General features: G+C 36.4%; 1 protein-coding gene across 1 annotated transcript; it reads left to right on the forward strand.

Moving 5' to 3' along the window:
* The first annotated feature begins 17374 nt into the window (after positions 1-17374).
* LOC125105610 (ribosome biogenesis protein NSA2 homolog) lies at positions 17375-18423 on the forward strand. Its single transcript, XM_047739225.1, is given in 2 exon segments — positions 17375-18002; positions 18004-18423. Coding segments are annotated over 2 exon segments (777 nt in total). The 5' UTR covers positions 17375-17478; the 3' UTR covers positions 18257-18423.
* The last annotated feature ends 5468 nt before the right edge of the window (positions 18424-23891 follow it).

Raw genomic sequence — 23891 nt, forward strand, 5'->3', positions numbered from 1 at the left:
CTGTGAAAACTCCATATGAATCGAGTTCTGCTTATTGAACTCAGAGACTGCATACATACTGTAGCAACTATTGTCTTCGATTCAGTTGTGAATAACCATTGTACATTTGTCTCTTTTTAGGTCAGACCAACCAGTGCTTTAAAATTCTTACTGCCCTTGCAAATCATGCCAATTCTAACTGAAGACTCCTTTGGGTTTATAGTCCATACTGGTATCAATGAAAATTTGGAATGTTTTAGGTGTGATTTATATAGCTTTTCCTAGTGGTTTAGGAAAACCATCCAGCTACTACAAGCTGCAGGAAGTGTTATACAGATGTCTCTGAATTGGAAGAAAAACTAGAACAAGTTCTTGAAGTGCACATTTTTAACATTTAAGATTTTTAAAATTTAAGACAGAGGAAAAACATCAAATGTCTTCATCGTAAATTTAACATGTTAATAAACTACTCATTTTGTGAATCAAATAGTTTCAACATGTAGAAGTATTTGAGGATGTGGATTAAAAGTAAAATTGATGATATATAAATGAGTATTTATTTTGATTCAGTCCTCTGAGGTTGAATGAGTATGTACAAACCAGGACTCCTTCTCCTTTACTTTTAAGCTTGAACTTGCCTGTTTTCTGTGATAAGAGCACCACCTATAGTACACACTAGGAACTCCCTTTAAACCAAATGATTTCTGCAAATAGGCTTTCAGGACACTAATGTCCTTCCTTAAGAAAGTCAGAATTCTTAATAGCAATAGAATTTAAAGGAGAGAACAAAGATTTTCACATTCTAATATTATATATAAAGGTCAAGTTTTCTAGTCAGAGTGTTATTTAAACCTTTCATTTCCATATGATTAACCTCTATGTTGTGAGGATGGTTATACCATGATCATATCATAGGGGATTGTATATAGACACTCATAATTATTTCTTTAGACTGTAATTGCATTGCCAACCTTTTTACATCAATTTGATTAACCTAGAAACATTAAATTTTCTTTGTAAATCAGGTAGTTAACTAAAAGAATGACAAAAACTAACCTCTTTCCATTAATTTTGTGAATCAATTTCAAATTTTGGCATATTTTGACATTAAGTGGCATAGAATTAAATAGGGGATTGGTAAGTATTTTATTTATGAGGAGCTACATAAGGAAATGAATATAATTCTCCAACCTGAAACATCTATTTTGGGTCTGAATAGTGGCTTTTGCCTGCAAAGAGGCTTTTCGGTCACCAGAGAATTGCTCCAGACTACGTTAAGACGTTGCTCAATGAATGAAGATAGAATTTTATTTTCTAGGGTCAACAGTTTCTTTTTATAAGTAGAACTTATATAATAAAATACTCTTTGCCGCAATAAAATCTGACTTTTCTCCAATTATTTTATTTTGTTTAGCTTATCCAACAAAAGTATTAACATATACATTAACAACGTCGAAAGTAGCCTACTTTAAGAGAAAATATGCAGAAGAAGAAGATTTACATCAAGATTACCATGGGTATTTTCCAAAAGTAAGGGTTTACTTATCACTATCTTTTCTTTTTTATGAGTCTTGTCAAAAGCGAAAGCTCTGTTTTTCATTTTCTAAAACGTAGATCTGATGTATTTGCTTTCCAGCACCTGATATTGCCTGAGGACAGGACTTGCATTCTCAAACTTTCTCTGGAGAAGCTCAGGTTTCTTGAAGACCCAGAAACCTACTTAAGAAGGTCTGTGTTAATTAACAATTTGCTGAGGAAGATACATCTAGAGACGGAGAAAGAGAGCTATGAATACTTTAAAGAAGCTCCCTGTTATAAGACTGCTTATTCTGATACAAGAAAACGGCTGAAGTTCATGGTACAGGAATGCTGTTCTCAGTCTCTTTATTATGAAGAGCTGCATTCATATCATATTGTGCCTTATGCTTCGGAGAATGCCATTTATGGAATGGGCTACACTAGCAGCCATTTGGAGCAGAATTCTCAGTTGCTTATTTATAAAATGAATTAAAGTAACCGTTAAGTTCATCGATACTTTGTTTCTAAATGCCTGAACTGTTTATAGTGAAGATGTTAAAATAAGGCACTAATTACCAGTGCACTTGAGATCAAAGATGACATGCATGCTGAACTGAGTGGAGAGAACCCTGGTTATTACTCAGCGGTCCTTAGTATCATCCACATTGAAAATATGTCCACATACTATAAAGCAGCAAATAAGTGCTTTACAGGCAAAGGTTTTTATGCTCTTTTTAAGATAAGATGATGTGTACAAGGAGACCTAGGTTAAGTTCTTCTACCGATTTAAACTTTTAAGCCCCCTGTTTCCAAATTCTGCCACTCTTAGTGGCAAATAACAAAAAGTGACATTGAACTGATAATGTGGTGTCCTTAAATATTAAGTGTGGAACAAATTTTGTTTTCTGTAAACAATGAGGGGAAGATAGGTTCTTTCTGAAAAAGCTTTGGCTTGTCAAACATTGCGCCAAATAATTGTTTGACACCATTTTTGTCTTACTGTTAGTGGCAGTTCAAGATGGGGCAAACATATTGCAACTTAACTGCTGAATGTAACAACCAGATTACTCCAAACTGATCCATTTTATTTTATTTTATTTTTGGCTTGATAGACATTTCTCTTAAAAGTAAAATTTAATAGAATGAGCCTTGCAGATAAGCCTTATCTGTAAGCTCTAGAGGTCAGTTAAAGTTTGTGGTGGGCCTTCAGTTAAGAGTTTACATTTTATTTATAATGTCATTTTTACAGGCTGTGAAGCTCAGGAAAAAGGTAGGCAGGTCAAATTTGTTTTTAATAGGTTGATAATTTTAAAAAGTCTTATCTGCAAAAATTGGTGAAAACAACGGAAGTTCTACATGATGTTATTTCTTCATCAAAGAGTACATTTAGGGCTGCCTAGATGAAACTTTGCACTGATTTTTGTACAGTAGTTGACCATTCACTATTTGACAAAATGTTTCAGAATGCTTTTGGTGGTGAAGTTTAGATAAGTCCCTATATTTTGCAATTTGAAAGATAATTATTTAACAAGTTGGATTGATTCCTGAAATTATTTGAAGTGGTTCCTAATGTTCTTTGAGGTTTGAGTGAGATGTCTGATTTCAGTGTCTGAAGTTATGTTCTATGGAGCATATCATTTAAAGAATTGTCATTAACCGATAAAACAGATTGGGAAAACTAGGTGCCAAAGGTATATTCAAGAAAATACCAAAGACCCAAGATGAGTGTTAGAGAGACTATGATAATGAAGATAAGAATCTAAAATAAGGATCGCACAGGACATAGAAGAACATTGTTAAAGGGTTTTGGGAACAATTTGCTTACTAATGTGCTTTCAGAAAAATCAAGGACACTGTTTTATGTGAAGGTATTACAGGACTTCGGCAATCATATGCTTTCACAAATCTAAATACGGTGATTGTCAACATTGTACCTTCCCTAGTTGAATGCCATCTTGTGACCAAGAAGTCTTTTTTTTTTTTTATTCAAGAGAATATTGTTTTTAGTTCCAATTCACTATTTGTTCCCTTTACTGAATCATCAGGTGAGTCATATGGATATTTTTGGTATAAATATTGGTGCCCTAATTAGCATGTGTTGTTGTTGAAGATTATATAGATCTATAACTGATAAAAGTACCAGGTTTGTGCTTAGTTGCTCAGTCAGAATTATTAAAAAATACTTTAGAAAAAATGGAAAAAATTATAACTGGGGCTAATTTTTAAAGGCAATTTTGTTTGAATGGTGAGATAGCTTTGAAAGAAATATAAATATTTAAAAATTAATTTAAGGGCAAAATTTGGCACCAAAGTTCAAAAACTTTGTTTCACTGCTATAAAATATCTTATTTTAAGAACACTTCTTTTAAAAGGTAGATTTCTTAAACAATGAGGGTATTAATTGAATAGATTCCAAATTAGATAGGATAATTATACTACATATAATTTTAAAATAGAATTAGTTCTCTAATAGTTTTAACTTATTTTTTTTAACTGAGAGAAACACCTGGCTTGGTTTAAGACAATATCTGTAAGAAAGACACACCAGTGCAAACTGATACAACTTACAAAACTGCCATACATTGAAATTGTTTGAGGATAGAAATGTAACTTTGGAATAGAATAGAGAGGGAGAGAAAAATTACCAAGAAAGTATGAAATTATAATAGTTAGGGTATGTCAGAAATCTTAGAGTAACAACTCTTGGGCAGTGAACCAGCAACAGAGGTAAAGTCTGTTTTATTTGATGATATCATTAACTGAGCTCTCTGAGCTATATATACATATGTAGAGAAGGAACTGTCTTAGAAACCAGTGGTATTTGTGAATATGCTTTTCTTAAAAAAAAAAAAGATTTCAAACCAAGTTATTTAAAAATAACTTTAAAGGCATTTAATTTCTTTCCCAATAAGCAATTCATAGGTAAGGAGTGGACTAATGTTATCTTGACTTTTTAAAAAACAGTAATTTGTATTTAAATGATGTAAACTTCTCTGAATCAATAAGATTGCTGTCATTCTACTGTGGCAAACTGATACATAGAAGGACTCCAGATAGACCTGCTTTGCTGACCCCATCCCACATGCTCTATTAGGGGAGAAGCAAAAGGTAGGAGACCAGTTATAACTTTCCTGAATGTGGACGTTCTTTTTTTGGTAACAAAAGCCATCAGAGTAAGAAAGACAGGATGGGAAATCTGAATGCCTTTGGTAATCTTGATCACTCTTAATGGTCCTCAGCCTGAAGGCCTAGTAAAGAAGAAATTTTTAAAAAGAGATAAGAGGAAAATGAAGAGACAAGGAAGGAAAAAAGTGTGTTGCAGGGGTGAAGACAAATTAAAAACAGTATTAGGAAGTGAAAGAGAAAGCTTTTTCATTGTGAGGGCAGATTGCTTACTTGCTACGCTTTTTGACTTTCCGTGTCTGCTGTACACCCCCAAACCCGATATCCATAACCTACTGATATTTTCTTTCATTCATCAATGATGCATAAGACCAGATTTTATCCAATATATGTATTATTTGAAATGTGATGTTACTGTGACATCCCCAAAAGTGAACTCCCTGGCTAGATGAATAAAGGGAAAAAAAAGAAATTAATTAAGTTAGGAGAAAGACTTAATGGTCTAATATAAATGGATAAGCTCAAACATATGATCAGATTTCAATGTACAATCCAAGATTTAATAATTCAGTGCTAGAGGAGTTGGAAATAAGTCTAATTTGCCATCATTTATTAAGCAACCACTATGAGCCAGACACTGTGCCAGGGTTGGGGACACAGAGGTGAATGATACACAGTCCCTTTGCTCAAGCAGTTCACTGATGAGAGAGGAACTCAAAGATGTTTGGTTTTGTTTTTTTTTTTTTTAAAGATTTTATTTATTTATTTGACAGAGAGATCACAAGCAGGCAGAGAGGCAGGCAGAGAGAGAGGAGGAAGCAGGCTCCCCGCTGAGCAGAGAGCCCCATGCGGGGCTCGATCCCAGGACTCCGAGATCATGACCTGAGCCGAAGGCAGCGGCTCAACCCACTGAGCCACCCAGGCGCCCCTGGTTTTGTTTTTAAAGTATTGAGAGTAGTACCTGATTTTTCTCTTCTAAACTATGGGATGGTTATCAAACATGTGTCTCTAAAAGTGTTTATAGCTAAGAAGATGCACAAGAAGGGAAGGTCTACCAGCCTTGATCTTAGAAGGAAAGCAATGTACATTCTGCTTTGCAACATATTTTCTACTTGGAAGCATAATAGAATGCCACTATTGTAGACAGCAAGTGTGGCTGGCTTTAGCTCATTCCTGGGGCACAGAGATTGTAGGGGAGATAGGGTGACAAGTGCAAATACAGAAGAATTCCTTCTCTCCCAATTCTCCAGCTTTCATGTTCATTTGTAGAGGAAATCAGGCTAATACTAATGTGGAGGAGAGCCTTGAAGGAGACGCAAAATCAGGAAATCACAGCGTTTGAGTTGTATATAGTGTGGTCAAGGTTAGAAGGACAACTTTCTTTAATTTGCCTTGTGTAGTGAGCTGCTTGAATGAACCTAGGGATTTCTTTACATCAGCTCTGGAACCAGCTCTTCCTTCCCTCCGCTCTGAATCATAGCCCAACCCCAGACCTTGCAGTCCGCTGTAAGTGGAGGTTTTGGTTCTAATTCTTCACCTTCCTACTTTCCCCAGCATTGATATTGAATTGCTCAAAGATACTTGGAAGAAAGCAACAATTTGCAGTACTGGTTGAATTCCCCTTTGACAAAGGGTTCCAAAGTGTGTCAAAGTAGAATTCTTCAGTTTTTGATATAATTCTTTTTAAAACTATTGTAATAATCATTAAATAATTGACTACTGAGGTAATCTTCACATTTCTAGGGTTCAATGTAATAGTTATCACTTGTGTATGTTTTGCTGAAGAAAATACCTTAGATTGGAAACAATGAAAGATTATGTACAATTAATACAAGCAGTTCATGATTATTAGTTAATATAGAATTTTAATTTACATTTTCCCATTCTCAAACTTCATTTTATACATCAGCAATGTGACATGTTCCAGGTGTTTTGTTTTTTGTTATTAAGTGGATCATGCCTAAAAGTTGTTACATTCATGGTCGAATACTTTGAACAAAATTTTCCTATTAGCATAGTTCTATCTTTCCCCAGGAATTATTCTATAGTTGGGTAGATAAAGAACATTCCTCTACATTAACACTTCTCAAAACTTCTTGTGCATATGAGTCACTGGAGATCTTGTCAAAATACAAATTCCTTTTAGTAGGTCTGGGATGGGGCCTGGGAATATGCATTTCTCGCATCTCTTAGGTGATGTGGGTGCTGTAGTCTACCAACCACACTTTGGGTGGAAAGCTCTCAATCATTTTGAAAATCTGAATATACATACAAACCTATATTCTGATTCCTTTCAAAGAATATGTGTTTGTGTCTGTTTTCTATAGAATTTTTTAATCTAAAGAAATGAAAGATAAAGTTTCCAAACTGGCCACAAATATTATAATATTTTATATACCAAAATACATACAAAATGATTTCTCATACAAATTTTATCTACATCAAGGGCAAAAAAGGAACATAGATGTAGTCATGTACCGTTCTTATCAGTCAGGAAATGACACATGGTAAATTTTTCTTCTAGGTTTTTTTCTCTTAATTATACCCAGATAAGTGAGCTCTATTTGTTAACCCTAGAGCAAAGGTGAAATTTTGTTCATAGTTAAAAAGATTTGGCATGTTCTTGCTTGGCCAAACCTGAGAAGACCTTATAAAAACATTCGATATTAAATTCAGGCTTGTCAGTGAATACATGGGCTGAACAATTGGGTAAACATAAGCTGAAAAAATGGCACCTGGATCTTCAACTTGTTGTTTTGAACTCTTTCTTGAGCTTTAGTCCATGAGAAACCCTCCCCTTGCTATGGACTCATTGTTTCTCTATAGTAGTCAGTGTCTAAATGAGGGATGGATGATTGGTGTAAACGAGGGAGTTGCACAAATTGTCTAATTTGAGCATGCCAAGTGATTTTTGTCAAGCTCTCCTTTGGTCATAAATTGTTGATATAGCTATTGTGAATATAGTGTCATAAATTTGTCATAAGCCATTAATGAAGGGGAAAAAAAGCAGAAATTTCGTTCTGTGGGAATGCACCCAAATATCAAGCAGATGGTGTTCTACAACATTTTTTGGGAAACTGTGTATCTGTTACATAATCTAAAATATGTCATTTTCACATTTAAAAATATTTGGGTCATGATTTAGAGTTTTTATTGGATTGTTTTTTAAACTGAGAGGAAGAAGAAAGGTAATTGTATTTTAAAACATATTTGACATGTTACTAATAAAATTTTATTTCTGGTGAAATAAAGGTGCCTTTATTAAGCAGGGGAGGAGGGTCATGAACATTTGACAGTTGCTTTATGTCCCTTGATTCCAGAGGTCTCATTTTAAAAGCATATAGTTATATCCTTTCAGCAGTTAACTTTCTTTTTGTTGTTGTTGTTTTAAGATTTTATTTTTTTATTTGAGAGAGAGAGAAAAAAAGAGAGCAGTGAGCATGAGTAGGGGGTAGTAGGGGTAGAGGGAGAGGGAGAAGCAGACCCCAACTTAGCAGACAGCCCGATATGGGACTCAATCCCAGGACCCTGGGATCATGACCTGAGCTGAAGGCAGACATTTAACTGACGGAGCCACCCAGGCACCCAGCAGTTCACTTTCAACACAAAATTTGCTTAAGTATTTGGAAGACATTCCCAATCTCCTGGCAGATTTTCTTCCTGAAATTGACCTAGAAACGGTTTTTAGGTAGCATGAGCCATAAGAATACATGACAGAGGGGCGCCTGGGTGGCTCAGTGGGTTAGGGTCTCTGCCTTTGGCTCGGGTCATGGTCCCAGGGTCCTGGGATCGAGCCCTGCATCAGGCTTTCTGCACAGCGGGGAGCCTGCTTCCCTTCCTTTCTCTCTGCCTGCCTCTCTGCCTAATTGTGATCTCTGCCTGTCAAATAAATAAATAAAATCTTTGAAAAAAAAAAAGAATGCATGACAGAACTCATTCTAGTTTAGGTCTTATTCAAACACTCAAGTATAAATCTCAGAGTCGAAGATAATTTCCCATTAGAATAGAGTAGCAGCAGATGTCCCCATTGGTTCTCTAGATTTGTTTGGAGAAGGACAAGGGGAACACAACAGGAATATAGATTTCTTCTTTTGCTGCTGGGAGCTAATATTTATCAATTTTGCAAACCTGTGATTGTGAAGTCCCTTATAATGCATTGACTCATGTGGGACATCAAAGCCCAAGCGTAAGGTATTTCCAAGAACACAATATTTTTCCATGTATACCCCGCAAGACAATGGATTGATGAAGTGTATAGTTATTTGAGGAACCCAGGAACAACTGCCTCATGTAAATAAAAGAGACTTTGGTGTGTGAGAGACACTTACATACAGATGGACACATCCAAAATGGGAACATGAAGAGCCAATCGATCCCTTCCAGGAGTCAAAAAACAATCTTTTATAAGTGCTTTAGACAGTGCCCAGTATGTACTTGGTGGTAATAAATCATGTCTTCCAAGTGACTCTTAATTTTTCTTTTACAAGTAAATGCATTTTTTTCCCATTTGCACTCTGTTTGTGAGTCCAAAAGTAGATGGTTATGCTTTGCTTTCTTATTTGAGTGTTCACAGAACACACACATACACAAACACAAACCACAGATTTCAGGTGGATGGGCTTTTAAAAACCTATTATTATTCAAACTAAAAGATAGGGTAACCCAGAATGCTTCTTTCAGGAAGCTTGGAATTTCCACAAGAGTTTCAAGCCATATTGAGAAGCATAAATATAGTAGAGTTGTTGAGTTGATGGTAATAAGGACGACTTTAACCTCAAAACAAAGATCCACCACAAAGAAGGATTTTATCACCTTTTTTTTTTTCCTGTTCCTGCTTCTGTTCCCGGTACTACCTGCCCTCATCATTCTGTGCTACCCTGGCCCACACCCTCTATTTGTGACCTGATTGCTATCACTGGAGTGAATTAATATGCATGGCAAGCTCAACCAGGACAAATTTTTATGAAGCCTTGGTTAAATCATCCCCGCCATTTCTTCATATTGTAGCAGTTTTCTTAAAATTCTCTGCTGTGAGTCCTCTGAGTTAAATATATTCCATAGTGTGAGACACACTCCCAAACATTCACTGATCTGGAAGATATTTTTATTATTGCCACATGGATTTTACAGTTAGAATATTTGTAAACAGTGCTGTGTAAACACAAATTATACTGAATTGCCTTGAAAAGAAGATATATCAAACTATTATTCATTCCCATGGACAAGTAAAATCTAGAACCACTTTGACCAATTGTGGCTGTAGTTACTTATGTAGCTTATGAGGAAGCCAAATGCAGAAGTTTTATATATACATATATATGTCTCATGTTCCCTTCTCATCAGTTGGTGATACAAATTAGTTTACAATTTTTTAATTATCAAATCGAGATGATCTCATCCTCACTTGACCTCATTGGGAGGAGATGCCAGTCTTTCTCCTGGGAAAACCCATTCCAAGGGGCTTCAGGCCATTTGCACCGATAACCAGCCAACTGGGGCCTGTTGGGAGACAGGGGGACCCTTTAGAGTGGCGTACTTTGTCACCAGAGGTTATATTGAGCCAAGCATCAATGTGGTGTCACTGTGGAAATCGGGACAACCTGGGTTTGTGGTTATGAATACGGAAACTGTCTCCTTAAGACAGAATCTTATCCTGACTGCCCTAGTTTTATAAAAGACACATAGGCTAAACTCCTTCTCATGTCAAACTCTCCAAGGAAATTTTCACCATCAATATTAAATAAGAGACTAAATAAGCCAGCAATGGTTGTCTCTGGTTAGCTTTCAAAATGAGCCAACTCTAAAAACTCTTCTTTCTGCTGTAGTTGATAGGCTATTAGGAACTGGGCGGGGGGATCTCAAATACTAAGTAGTTCACTGTCTTTGGTTTGAATTATGTCCACTTTCCTGGATCTCTGAATAAGTGAATGGAATCGAATTGATGCAGTCGGCTGGGGACAAGAACCAGTCATTTTGTGGGGAAGCAGAATCACGGAAGCAACCCAAAGAGTGGATAAGAGGGTACCAGGACTTAAATATCTATTTCCATATTTAGAAGAAAAGGATCCTGGGCATGGGTCCAAAAATTTAGTGCTGTTTTTCCTTCTTTGAATATGCTCTAAGGGTGTGGGTGCCTTGCAGAAAAATGGGCTGAAACGATTGCTGCTCTCATTTATGTACTTAACAATTTATTTCCATTGATTTGACTTATTTTGAAGAAACTTTATATTTCTTTACATACTACTGGTCTGCTACTTTATCAACTTGTGTCTTACAAAAATGAACAAAATCCTAAGCTTACTGGTTCTGGATATAGAGTTTGATGACTAGGAGAAGCCAAAATGAAGATTACAGTATTGGAAAAATGCTTCCAGACAAGGTGAGGAAATGTACATTTTATATATAAATTATAATATGACAACAGTTTAATAATGGTTCCAGTCTTTCCTCTCACATCCAGTACTTTCCACAACTCTGCTTGTAAAATACATTCCTGTTAGAAAGTTTATAGGCTCATTATTGACTTTGAATCTTAGCTTCGTAGTCCAACTTTATAGGAAAACTCTATCACATTAAATATTTTGTTTTGTGGGTATCTTCTGTTGCCTGAATAATGAGAAACTATTTCAAAAATTTTGTTTCCCATATTTTTGCTTACTGCCACCAGTGGAGCTCAGAGATTTGCTTCTCTTAGCTACCTATAGATTAATGAAACCAGTTGAGAGCTACCTGTGATATTAAGATTTAAAGATACTATCCAGGCCCACAGGTTAAACTATAGAAGGGATAAGAAAAATGTATGCAAAATTCTAAGTTGAAATGGGTTTGCCTAAATTGCATAAAAAATACAGGATTGTGCTGTGAAAAAATGAGGGCATCCCATCCAGTTGGGAAGAACAGGCAAGTATTAATGAAAAAGTAGAGCTCAACAACAACTCTGAAGAAAAGGTAAAATGTTAATCAGCAGAAGAGTGGAGGTCCATGAACAAAGGCACAAATTTGGTAATGTAGGGGTATGATTGGGGGGAAATCCATAGACTGGATTAGCTGAATCAAGGGAAGCAATGAAACACGAGACTGTGAAATAATGAGGGGGCATTTTATGGAGGGTTTTGAGTGTCAGGCTGAGGCATTTGAATGCTGTTTGGTAAGTAATGGGGAGCCATTGACTTTTTTTTTCATAGCACTTTGGGAAAGTTAGTGTTGTAGTAGTTTATTTGATGGATTGGGACAAGGAAACAGATAGATGGAAGACTTTTGAGGTAATTAAGGTGCTTGGTAGATAAATAATGTGGTAAGGGACATGGAAAGTGTTTGATATAGAGGGTGAGAGAATGAGTGAAAGGTATAGGTCTAGACCGGCATTATCCAATATGGTAGCCACAGTCACATGTGGCTATTAATCAGTTGAACTGTGGCTAGTCTAAATTGAGATGCTGTGTAGGTATAAAATATACTCTGGATTTCTAATAAATTTTCATCAAAGAATGTAACTATCTCATTAATTTTATATTGATTACATGTTGAAATGCTGATATTTTGTATATTTTAGTGTAAATACAATATTTAAAATTAACATGTTTCTTTTAAAACTTTTTTTTTAAAGATTTTATTTATTTATTTGACAGAGAGAGATCACAAGTAGTCAGAGAGGCAGGCAGAGAGAGAGAGAGAGGAGGAAGCAGGCTCCCTGCTGAGCACAGAGCAGGATGCGGAAGCGGGGCTTGATCCTAGGACTCTGGGATCATGACCTGAGCTGAAGGCAGAGGCTTAACCCACTGAGCCACCCAGGCACTCCCTCTTTTAAAACTTTTAATGTAGCTACTAGAAAATGTAAAATTACATATGCAGCTCACATTGTATTTCTTTTTTTTCATTCTCTCTTTTTAAATTAACGTATAGTGTATTTGTTTCAGAGATTACATTATATTTCTACTGGGTAGTGCTTGTTTAGGCTCTAGAGAAGTAGGAAAATGGTGGACCATTAATGGACACTGAGAAAAGAGGAGCAAGAGCTAGTTGAGAAACTCCTATGGTCTGACTTGAGAGATTTCAACAGGAGGGATAGTGTATGATAGTTCTTAGGAAAATATTTTTCAGAGTCAGACAGACACAAAGCTAAGTCTTGGTTCAACTAGTTACAGCTGCAGAGCTTTGAGGAAGTTCTTCTCCAAGCTTCTTTCAATTTTGGTTTTCTTTTCTTTATTTTTTCTTAAAGGTTTATTTGTTTGAGAGAGAGAGAGAGAGAGAGGGAGAGAAAGTGAACATGAGTCAGGAGAGAGGCAGAGGGAAAAAAGGTTAAGGTGTCTCCTTGTTGAGCGTGTTGCCCATGGGGCTCAATCTCTTAATCTTGAGATCATGTCCTGAACCTAAACCAAGAATTGGACACTTAACTAACTGAGCCACCCAGGCCCTCCTTAACATTGGTTTTCTTATATCTAGAATAGGAGAAATGATTTCACATAACTCTGAGGTTTATTACGTGAATCATGTGAATTAGTGCATGTCCAGACTTAATGTCTATGCCCAAGAAATTTTAGCTATGTAAAATGCAAGACAAAATTGCCAATTCATTAACACAATTAAGTAAATCTGTTACTAATTCAGAAATAATAAGAAATATTTGGTTTTCCAGTTATCCTGGGTTTCCCACTGGTTCCAGAATGGCTTAGTATAAAATGGCTCCAAATGAATAATTCTGATGCTTCTAATGAGAGTTCTCAAAGCATGAGGTATTTCTTCTCCATGAACGATGCTTTGTTCTACGCCAGTGTGCATATATTAATTATCTGTGGGGGAAATGGGTGTTCAAATAAGAACTCTTCAAATAAGAGCAGGCCTTCTAGTCTTCCAAAGACATGCTGAAGAAATCTAAGAAATGTACACATCCACACCACAAAGGAATTGAGAGTAACCAATGGTAGGGAACTAGAAGTAAAGCATGGGTGCAGTACTCCCCCTGTGTCTTTCATAGGCTATGTTCCTATGAGCAAAATGACATCCACAACCACACAGCTACAACGACAGGCTCTCCAAGCACAAAGCCTCCTCCCAACAAAGGATTTCAATCAGAGATGGAATCTGACTCAGTACCTGTAGCCAGAAGCCTGAATAAGGGCCCTTCCCCAAGCTTGGCAGTGTTTTCAAGCATACTCTAGACCCAGATGGCTATTGGTCTGATTCACAGGAATTTGCTATGATCACCAATAATGTGTCCAATTTTTAATTCTCACTCTGATAGTTCAACTTGAGAGGAAATAAACACAGCTAGGCAAGTTGGCAGTGAGATCTTCAAAGCCATGTATTTAAAATTACATTATTGACAGGTTACAGTTAGGTAACTAGTAGGAGTTACTAGAAGGAGAATGTTTTCTACAGCCTTGAGAATCAGGATTTGTGGCATGTGGTAGCCAGATAGAATGCTGGAGGCCATCTTTCTTGGTTTGCTCACTTTATAGAGAGAACAGAACCCAAGAAGTTAAGTGATACAGTATTGAAATGGGATTTGAAACCAGAAATTTCAATTCCCTACCAGATCTGAATATTTTTCAAAATTATAGTCCTCTATTTTGCTGTTAACACTATCATTAATGAATGCTAAAGAATTTAAGGATTAAGCTTCAATACTAAGTTTATTTTGTAACCATGTTGCTCTTTGCTGTCATCAATGATTTTTGTTTTTCTCCTTCTCTATACTGTGAAGTACCCAAGAGAAAGACTGTCTTTTGTTTTTTTCTTCATCATATATGCGTCTGTCTGAGAAATTTCCTTTGCAGAGCACTTTGCTGACACTCAGTTAGGTCTACACTTAACCCTGAGCATGATAGGGAAAGCAGGTCCTTGGAACAAAAGACTAAACTTGCAATTAAAGGGAATGAATATTACAAATGAAAAACTAACATGCAAGTGAAAATACCAAGTAGAAGACCCACTCAACAAACGTGGAAGCTAAAATGGAACACAATGACAATGCGTACTCTGCCAAAGAAGGGGCTTTCAGAGCAAGAAAAACAGATCCAATTCCCAATCTCTGTGGGCACCTCTGGAAAACAGCTGGTGTCAGTGTGGTCAGAGCAAATCTTCAAGAAGGAAAATAAGAGACGTATTATGCTACGAACAAATGAGTAAAGGAGGTGAGAGCTTTATATGCTAACTTTTGAGTGTGTCGCAAAAAATCATGTTGATAGGAATATTAAGACTGTGCTCTTATCTAGGGCTAGGAAAAACTTCAAAGAGAAGTGTTTTAGGTTCAATCCATTAAACTAGAAGTAGCAAAATGATGGCTTGCTCAATCTTACATTGAAAGTCAGTTGTAAATATACAATTTGGGGTTCCGAATTTCAAACCCAGGACTCAGTTCACGGACCTTACAATTAGACTCTGATATCGTACACTTGACTTTTAAGGCTAGTGTTTAGCACATTAAATAAAGGCAATAAATGGGTTAGGATTATTTTCCCTCACATGACAGAAGCCCAACTAGTTTAGGCAATAGGGGAAAAGCCTCAACCAGGTCTAATTCAGCATATTTAGAGGGACACAGTTGGATTTAGAGAGCTCCTCTTCCTTCATCACTGATTCTGGCAACAGAGGAGTACTGTTTCTACTTGTGCTTTTTGAGAAAGTTTGCTTTGAAAGTCAATGTTGGACAATTCCTTCATTGTTCTTGGCTGTATCTATCTTTTTTTTCTGAAGCACTAGATGCCTCCGCTTCAGTGTTTGGAGCAAGAATTCCTGAAAATAAAAAAATACATCTGGTAATATTTCAGAAATATTATGCTATTATACTAATTTTTAACAGACTTGGGTTTCTGCTGATTTGCAAGCCCAAATGAAACAGAAATGTTTTGCTAGCAGCGACTAGTATTATTCATAGAGCAATTTCAGTAACTTCAACATACATTCATAGTATTTATGTGTATTTGAAATGCCAAATGCTGGTTCTGTTGGTGGAGCAAGTGACTCTTGATTTTGAGGTTATAAGTTTGCATCTCTACACGATGGGTGTAGAGATTGGTTAAAAAATAAAATCTTTAAAAGTTTTTGTTTTTTTTTTTTTAATGGTGTTCCTGTGTGGCACAGTCAGTTGCGTGTCTGACTCCTGATTCAGGCTCAAAGCGTAATCTCAGTGTTGTGAGACTGAACCCCATATGGGGCTCTGTACTCAGTGTGGAATCTGTTTAAGATTCTCACTGCCTCTCCCTCTGCCTTTCCCCCCTGCACATGTGTGTCCTTTTCCCCCCTCTCTCTCTGAAATAAATAAATAAATAAATCTTTTAAAAACTTTTAATATAAAAATAAAATATCAAATCTCTCTTCATCCTAGTTGAGGTTGAAATTACCTATATTTTTCTTTGGGACATATCAAGTAACTGTCAACTTCAAGAATTTTTAGATAATGGTAATCTCAATAATTACTTGACAGATTTATACAAGCCTATCTAAATGATAAAACTGAATTTTGAGGAAACATGGTAGGATAGTAGCTTCTGGGTTGAAATGTATATGTCAAGAATTCCTTGACTTAGTCCCTACCTTCCTCTACAATGCCCACTCTAAAGGCCCAGTTACTCCCCATCTCCCTAAAAGCCCCTCTCTGCCCTACCTCACTACTACACACACAAAGACCGAGAACTGAAAATACCCTTAGAAGTAAGCAGAGGCATATCTGTTTCCAGCTTCTGGGAAATTTTTCTATTATGTAAGACAAATGGAGCTGAAGTGACTGTTGACATCTATTTTTCTATCTGGAACTTAACCAAACCTATCATCATCCCTATCTCACTGTCTGCCTTTCTAATTGTGGTCCTTATACTTCTGAGTATGTTGCAGGTATGTCCACCTGCCTCATTAGTACTTGTTTTTACACATTAAATTAAAAGCTGAGACTTCCAGAAAACAACAGGGAAGAGATGAGCATTTGAGTATAGGGAGGCAACAGAATTTTGCTTTGTATTACTGGAGATATAGTCCCAATATATAAAAAGATTTTAGGAGGGGAGGGCAAAAATAAGAATGACCCTAATACTCCGATGGCTCACAATATCAAAGAATCAAGTAGCATAAATAGAAAGTGATTAATGCTTTCACCGAAATCCTGAAAGGCATAATAGAAGAATATCTCCAAGCCCTGGAAATTGAGTTAAATGTGTATAATGATATGCCTTCCAATTGTAATAAACTGTACTAAAGCTAAATCACAATCCCAATGTATTGGCAAACACTAGGTCTAGATGTATCTTTCTTCATTTCATGAGGAGTAAACTGAAAAACAAGAACAGACCTCAATGACAGCTGGGGTGTTGCTCAATATGCAAAACTATTGCAGAATAAAAGTAGTGTTATGTGACTATTATAACTCAGAGGAATAGAAATATCTTTAAATGATTAACCCTTGAGTTAGGAAAAAAGTTTAGAAAAAAGTAGTATCTACAATAACATATATGAAGATGTGGCATCTGGGGTGCCTGAGTGGCTCAGTCAGTTAAGCATCTGACACTTGGTTTAAGATCAGGTCATGATCTCAGGGTCATGAGATTGAGCCCTGCATTTTGCTTCACCTTCAGCGTGGAGTCTGCTTGAAATTCTCTCTCTCTCTCCTTCTGCCCCTCTCCACCAGCAGCTCTCTCTCTCTTCCACTCTTTCAACCAAATAAATACATCTGTTAAAAAAAAAAAAAAGGCATGGCATCTATAAAATAGGCACGGAAAGATATAAAAAGAGAACAAGTTATAAAGAGAAGGTATGATCTTTCCCGTCGCGGCTTGCATGGAGTTAGCTCGTGGGTCTGGGAGATCCGAAAACTGAGATCTTCTTTGCGCCCCGACAGCTGCACCCCACGGCTCTGCAGCCGTCACCATGCCACAAAATGAATATATTGAGTTACACCGGAAGCGCTATGGCTATCGTTTGGATTACCATGAGAAAAAGAGAAAGAAAGAAGGTCGAGAGGCTCATGAACGTTCAAAGAAGGCAAAAAAGATGATTGGTCTGAAAGCTAAGCTCTATCATAAACAGCGCCATGCTGAGAAAATACAGATGAAAAAGACTATCAAGATGCATGAAAAGAGAAACACCAAACAAAAGAATGATGAAAAGACTCCACAAGGAGCAGTATCTATGTATCTACTGGACAGGGAGGGACAGTCTCGAGCTAAAGTACTTTCTAATATGATTAAACAAAAACGAAAAGAGAAAGCGGGAAAATGGGAAGTTCCTTTACCCAAAGTTCGTGCCCAGGGAGAAACAGAAGTATTAAAAGTTATTCGAACAGGAAAGAGAAAGAAGATAGCATGGAAGAGAATGGTCACTAAAGTCTGCGTTGTTGGAGATGGCTTTACTCGAAAACAACCTAAATATGAAAGATTCATTAGGCCAATGGGCTTTCAAAAAGACCCATGTAACACATCCTGAATTGAAAGCCACCTTTTGCCTGCCAATACTTGGTGTAAAAAAAAATCCTTCATCCCCACTATATACAACTTTGGGTGTTATTACCAAAGGTACTGTAATTGAGGTGAACGTGAGCGAGTTGGGCCTTGTGATACAAGGAAGCAAAGTTATTTGGGGAAAATATGCCCAGGTTACCAACAATCCTGAAAATGATGGATGCATAAATGCAGTCCTGCTGGTTTGACAGCAGTTCCAGACAAGTAATTCCTTATAATTACTGAAGACTACACACCAATCAGGAAGACAACCATTCCTGTGGTGGTTCTGAATACTACCAAATAGCCTTACATATCTGCAGTCATCAAGAGAAGCATTTATTCTTTTGTGAAAAACATTAAAATAGACATTTATCAAAATAATTGGTCTTTATTTTTGTCTTTAAAAAAAAACAAAAAAAAAGAGAAGGTATCAGATGAACTTACAAGTCAATAGTGGTGAAGATGGAACTGGATGGGAGGAGAAAAGATCACACAACAATTGAAAATTCAGAGAAGACTAAAATCAATATTGGAAAAAGAGAATGTTGATACAAAATCAATCATGGGAATAGGAATAACTTTAAAATCAAAGAGTGTTAAATATTGTGAAAAAGACTGTTTATAAAGGACATACAATAAAGAGAAAGATTTTAAGTTGTAGGTATTTAACAGTTGAAACAGAAGTGATACTAAAAGATGTCACTGAAAAAAATACTTTCCAGCATACCGATTAAAAGGACTCATTATGTTTGAAGAAAAGTTGACAAAATTCCAAATCATGGAAATATGTCTCATTATAAAAATGAATAAAAATATCATAAGCATTTGGACATGAAGTCTAAAGACAAAGGACTACAAATCAGCAAAGTATAATGCTAGAAGATAGTAAAGCAATGTATAGGAGTATCTAGAAAAGAACTCCATAAGTCAAGAATTTTAAATGTGGGTTGGGTAGATGGTAAGAGAGAGGTATAAACATTTTCCATGGTATGTAAAGTCTTAGAAAATGTCACCCTACTATATTTTGTATCAGTTAGTGACTGATGCCTGATAAATCACCCTAAAATTTGGTGCCTTAAAGACTCAAATATTTATTATTGCTTATAAGTTTACAGTTCAGGTGGGTAGTTCTATAGAGGAGGGCTTCTCTGTGTTTGTTTTGGTTAGCCTCCTAATGCATCTGCCGTCAGCTAATGAGTTGGCAGAGGGTTAGGATAGCCTCACACACAGGTGGTAATTGTTGTCTGGCTATCAAATGAGACAGCTGTGGTGAGGGAGCCATGCACGTTTTGTCATTTAGCAGGCTACTCCTGGCTTACTCAAGTGGTCGTTTCAGAGTTCCAAGAGTCAAGCACACAAGACTTTCTGAGTCTTACCAGTGAGAAATGGTGTGTTTCATATACATCAGGTCTAGTGTGGTCCAGGCAAGTCCTCAACCACAGGTGAGGTGTGGCTCAGTATGCACATAGCTCCCAGTAGTTTTGACTAGATCACCACAGAGAATGATAATGGCAGGCTGGTAATTGAAGAAAACTTTGAAGTTAGTGGGGTACCAACCTATACTTTGCATGCTTCAGTTGGTCTTGATGTGGAATGGGCAACATGGACATGATTGAGACCCAGATAATCCAGCACAGCAGACAGCAGTATGTTTACCATGAAGAGGGTGACATGGGACCAATGGAATGAATATCTGTTTGTCAGTGTACTCTGTTATAGTCAATAATTTATGATATAATTGCCCAGGAGTTGTGATGGTAGCATACATGGCCAGAGGGAAGGTGGTATGGGCTTGGAGTTCTGTCAGTCCAATATTCAGGGCATTATTGAAATTTGAGGAATTAAGTGAAAGAATACAAAATCTTGCTAATTAGTCTGGGCCTGCTAAGAAAGGAGAGTGAGCTAGGATTGAAAGTACTACTTCTGTATTTGGAAAACACAAACCAAGGGTAGTGAGACTGAGGAAAAAGTCAAATGAGGCAAGGAAAGAAGCAAAGTGAAACAGTGGGTATAGCTTCACAAAAAGTAAGATGAGACTTGGCAGGTCACAGAGTAAGGGTGTTTACTCAGCACACAGGTGTTAGTCTGAAAGGTAAGAAAAGAGAAGCTGAGTTTTCGACAATTCATTGAGGAAGAAAGGAGGGGGAATCTCTCTGTCTAACTCTCTCCCATTCCCTGTTTCCCACTGGCTAAGTTTCACCCATATTTCTGGGATTCTTCATGCTGTAGGTACTCAGGAAGCTTAGATGCCATTCCTACTGCATGTCATTTCATCGGAGTTCAGAAATAGATCACATGAAGTGAAAAAGCTTTAAGAAGGCAAACAGCACCTTTAGAATAAAGGAAACAAAGTCTGAGGAGTCTGAGGAATGCTCACAAGGTTTTCATCCATTCTTGTGGTTAGGAACAGTGTCATGCGGGCTCTCAGTATTGAGGTTTCAATTAATCTCATAGATAACCTTCTGGTCAACCACAGCAGCATGATTAGAGAGCTTGAGGGTGGTGATAATGATGGAGTGATAGGGCTTGATTACATCTAAGGTAGCCTCAAGGACTAAGAAATAGAAAATTCCTGCTTTGACTTCATCATTATCAATACCATTATTAGACCTAGATGTATCGCTTCTATTGGAAAACCAATAAGCTGTGTAGACTTGTACCTAGTTAGAGAGCTTTTGAATCCACCCAAGAATAGTATCGAGGTGGGGCACCTGGGTGGCTCAGTCAGTTAAATGTCTGCCTTTGGCTCAGGTCATGATCTCAGGGTTCTGGGATCCAATCCTGTGTCAAGCTCCTTGCTCAGTGGGGAGTCTTTGTCTCCCACTGCCCCTTCCCTTGTTCATGCTTTCTCTTTCTCTCTCAAATAAATAAATAAAATCTTGAAAAAAATAATATCAATGATTAAATCACCAGTAGTGTAGTGTCCACAGGACCAGTTTCTGCCCCATCTTCCTTGTCAGTGGGGAAATGTTATAGATGGAAGAGCTGCTAGGTCTACTGTTTTCACCAATAACCATGAGGTTTTTGAGTAGCAATCTTGCAGTGGCAGGCAGTATTTTCCTGATGGGACCACCCTTTCCTGGTTCTTAACACAAAGCAGATACAAATATTAGAATATAAATTCCTAAATATGTATCAAATCCAATTATTTCTCTGAGTCATACAGGTTCAACTCCTACTCAATAAAGTTCTTTATTTCTGGCACTGGAAGACGTTCTTTTTCTGCTTTTGAGTTGAGCTATGCAGAATAAACTACAAAAAATCTGGGTATTCTAATTGTTGGGAGTAAGGTGTGTAGTGGTGGTGAGTTTCCCTTCCTTCGATTAGTCTGCATTTTCACAAGAAGCTGCTGAAGGCACTCTAATTCAATTGTTTGAAATATAACATTTACCATGAGTTACCATATATACAGAGTATGTTCCTGAAATCTCTTCTGTCTCACTGATGGTCTTCCCTATTCTTGTGCCATTGCTCCACCATTTTATCATAGCTTTAAAGGAAATTCAGATATTCTGCAGGGTAATTCACAACTTGTTGTTTTTCACATTTTAAAAAACATTCTATATGTTCCTGCTCATATACTTGGGAATCAACTGTTAGGCTGTGATAAGTGTTGACTAACTGCGGAGAAGTTACCCTGTTACAATAGTGAATCTTTCCATACAGGGACACTGTTGGAGGAGGTTTTCAGGAGGATATGACCACCAGTTGACCCTCAAGCTGGACGTCAGCAAGTAGAGTTCTTACTTCCATCCCTCCTTGGAATGTGTGTTCCACCCACCATTCCAAAACTAGGAGTTGTTTCAAGGACACAGTTTTGAGAGAGTGAGGTGTTGTTGAGACCATCTGGACTGACTGATGGTTGAACCCAGTTAAGATCTCTGAGGATTCTGGCAGGTGGGTGTGGAGATTTACTGGTCTCATGGCTGCCTAAGACAAGCCTCACATGTAAGTATCCTAACTTTTGAAATCTGCCACCTTCTAACGTGGAGTGGTCTGCTTCTTTGTTTAGTTTCTCCTTGTTCTCCATGCACAGGGGACCATTTGCAAATCAAGAAACACATCATGTCTTTCTGTTTATTCAAGTTTTCTTTTATATTCTCTAGTGAGGTTTTACAGCTTATTTCTCTAAGGTTTTGCACATTTGTGTTGACATTATTCCTAATTAGTTCATGGGCTCTGTTGCTATAGTGAATTGAATCTATTTTAAAAAACTAAATTTGCTAATCCATCATGGCTGGGTTATGGGAAATCTGTTCATTTTGTTGTTGCTGAGCTTACCTGGCTACTTCACTGACTCTAAAAGTTTTCCATTTGATTTACCTGGATTACCTAGGCATAAGATTATCTTCAGAGATGGCAGTTTCATTGCTTTTATTCTGATCATTTTAACTTTTATTTGTTGATTTTTCCTTGGACCTGCGTTGTCATACTGACTGATAATAACACTAATGGGCATCCTTATCTTTTTTCTGACTTAGTGGAGATAACTCATATTCCACAACTAAATATAAGGTTTATGTAAGTTTCTTGTTAATGGCCTTTATTAAATTCAATTTTATTCCACTGTTAGCTTATTGGTGGTTTTCATGGGAAATGTGTGGAATTTTATTTAATTATTTTTTTGGCATCTGTTGTCAAGATGCTTTGTTTATAACCTTTTATTTAATAGATTTCTTAATGATAAACAATAACATTCCTAAGATAGATGCTATTTGGTGGTAATATACTATTCTTTTAATTTTCTTGTGAATTTGATTTGTTGAAGCCTTCTTTAAAAATTTTGTTTCTCTATTTATAATGAGATCTTTTTCTTCCATATTGATATCAAGGTTATGGTGGCATGGAATCTTACACTGAAAGAGATAAAAGCAAAGGAAATACACTCCATTTAGGCAACAGACATTATTAAATAATTAAGAAAACAGAATCTGAAAGCATAACATGTTATGGCTGAAATAACCAATATGAACTTGACATAATAAGCAAATGATTTTATTATAGGGAAAAGATAAAGATTATTTGAAAATAGCGCACACTATATGTATGTGTATATATGTATATATTTATTTTTATATGTATATATTTATGTACACACATATATTTATTAATATAAAATATACATTATATATATTTCATAAATATATGTAATATATACTATATATCTTATTATATACATAAAGTTATGTGTTATGATGGCGTATGTGTTCAGAGAAGAATACATAGTCATAGTTGTTCTTTTTATAACAAAACAAACACAAAAAAGCAGAACAGTAATAAATACGAATTCAGAAGTTAACGAATTATAAAACAGAAACATCTGTAGCATTGTTAAGTAAATTCAAGAATTAGCTCTCAGAAAAGCAAAATCATAAAATAGAAACATCATTGCCAAGTTGAATCCAGAAAAGTAGACAAAAAGAATTAAAAAGAGTGCTATGACACCATAAATCAGTGATTTTTAAAATTAGAGAAAAGAGCTATGTATGGCCATGAATTCAAAAATCTAATTAAAGTAGATACTTTTCTGAGAAATTGTAAATAACCAAAATCAAGGTTAAGTTGATAAGCTGAAGAAATAAATATTTAAAAAAAACCTTTGAACAGTACAAATAATTGACAAGAACCAAAAAGCTGTGGGTCTGGATGTTCTTCCCAGCTTGAATTATTTCATGCTTTGAAGACATTATATCAGCTGTCATAAAACATAGAAAGAAATGAAAAACTCTCCAGTTCACTTTAGAATCTAGGAAACCCTGATAACAAATCCAGTCAAATGTAACAGAAAGGAAAAAGAGAACAACTTATACATGTAGGTGCCAAAATACCAAATTCAGAAGT

This window comes from Lutra lutra, chromosome 7 (assembly GCF_902655055.1).
Source record: "Lutra lutra chromosome 7, mLutLut1.2, whole genome shotgun sequence".
NCBI classification, from domain to species: domain Eukaryota; kingdom Metazoa; phylum Chordata; class Mammalia; order Carnivora; family Mustelidae; genus Lutra; species Lutra lutra.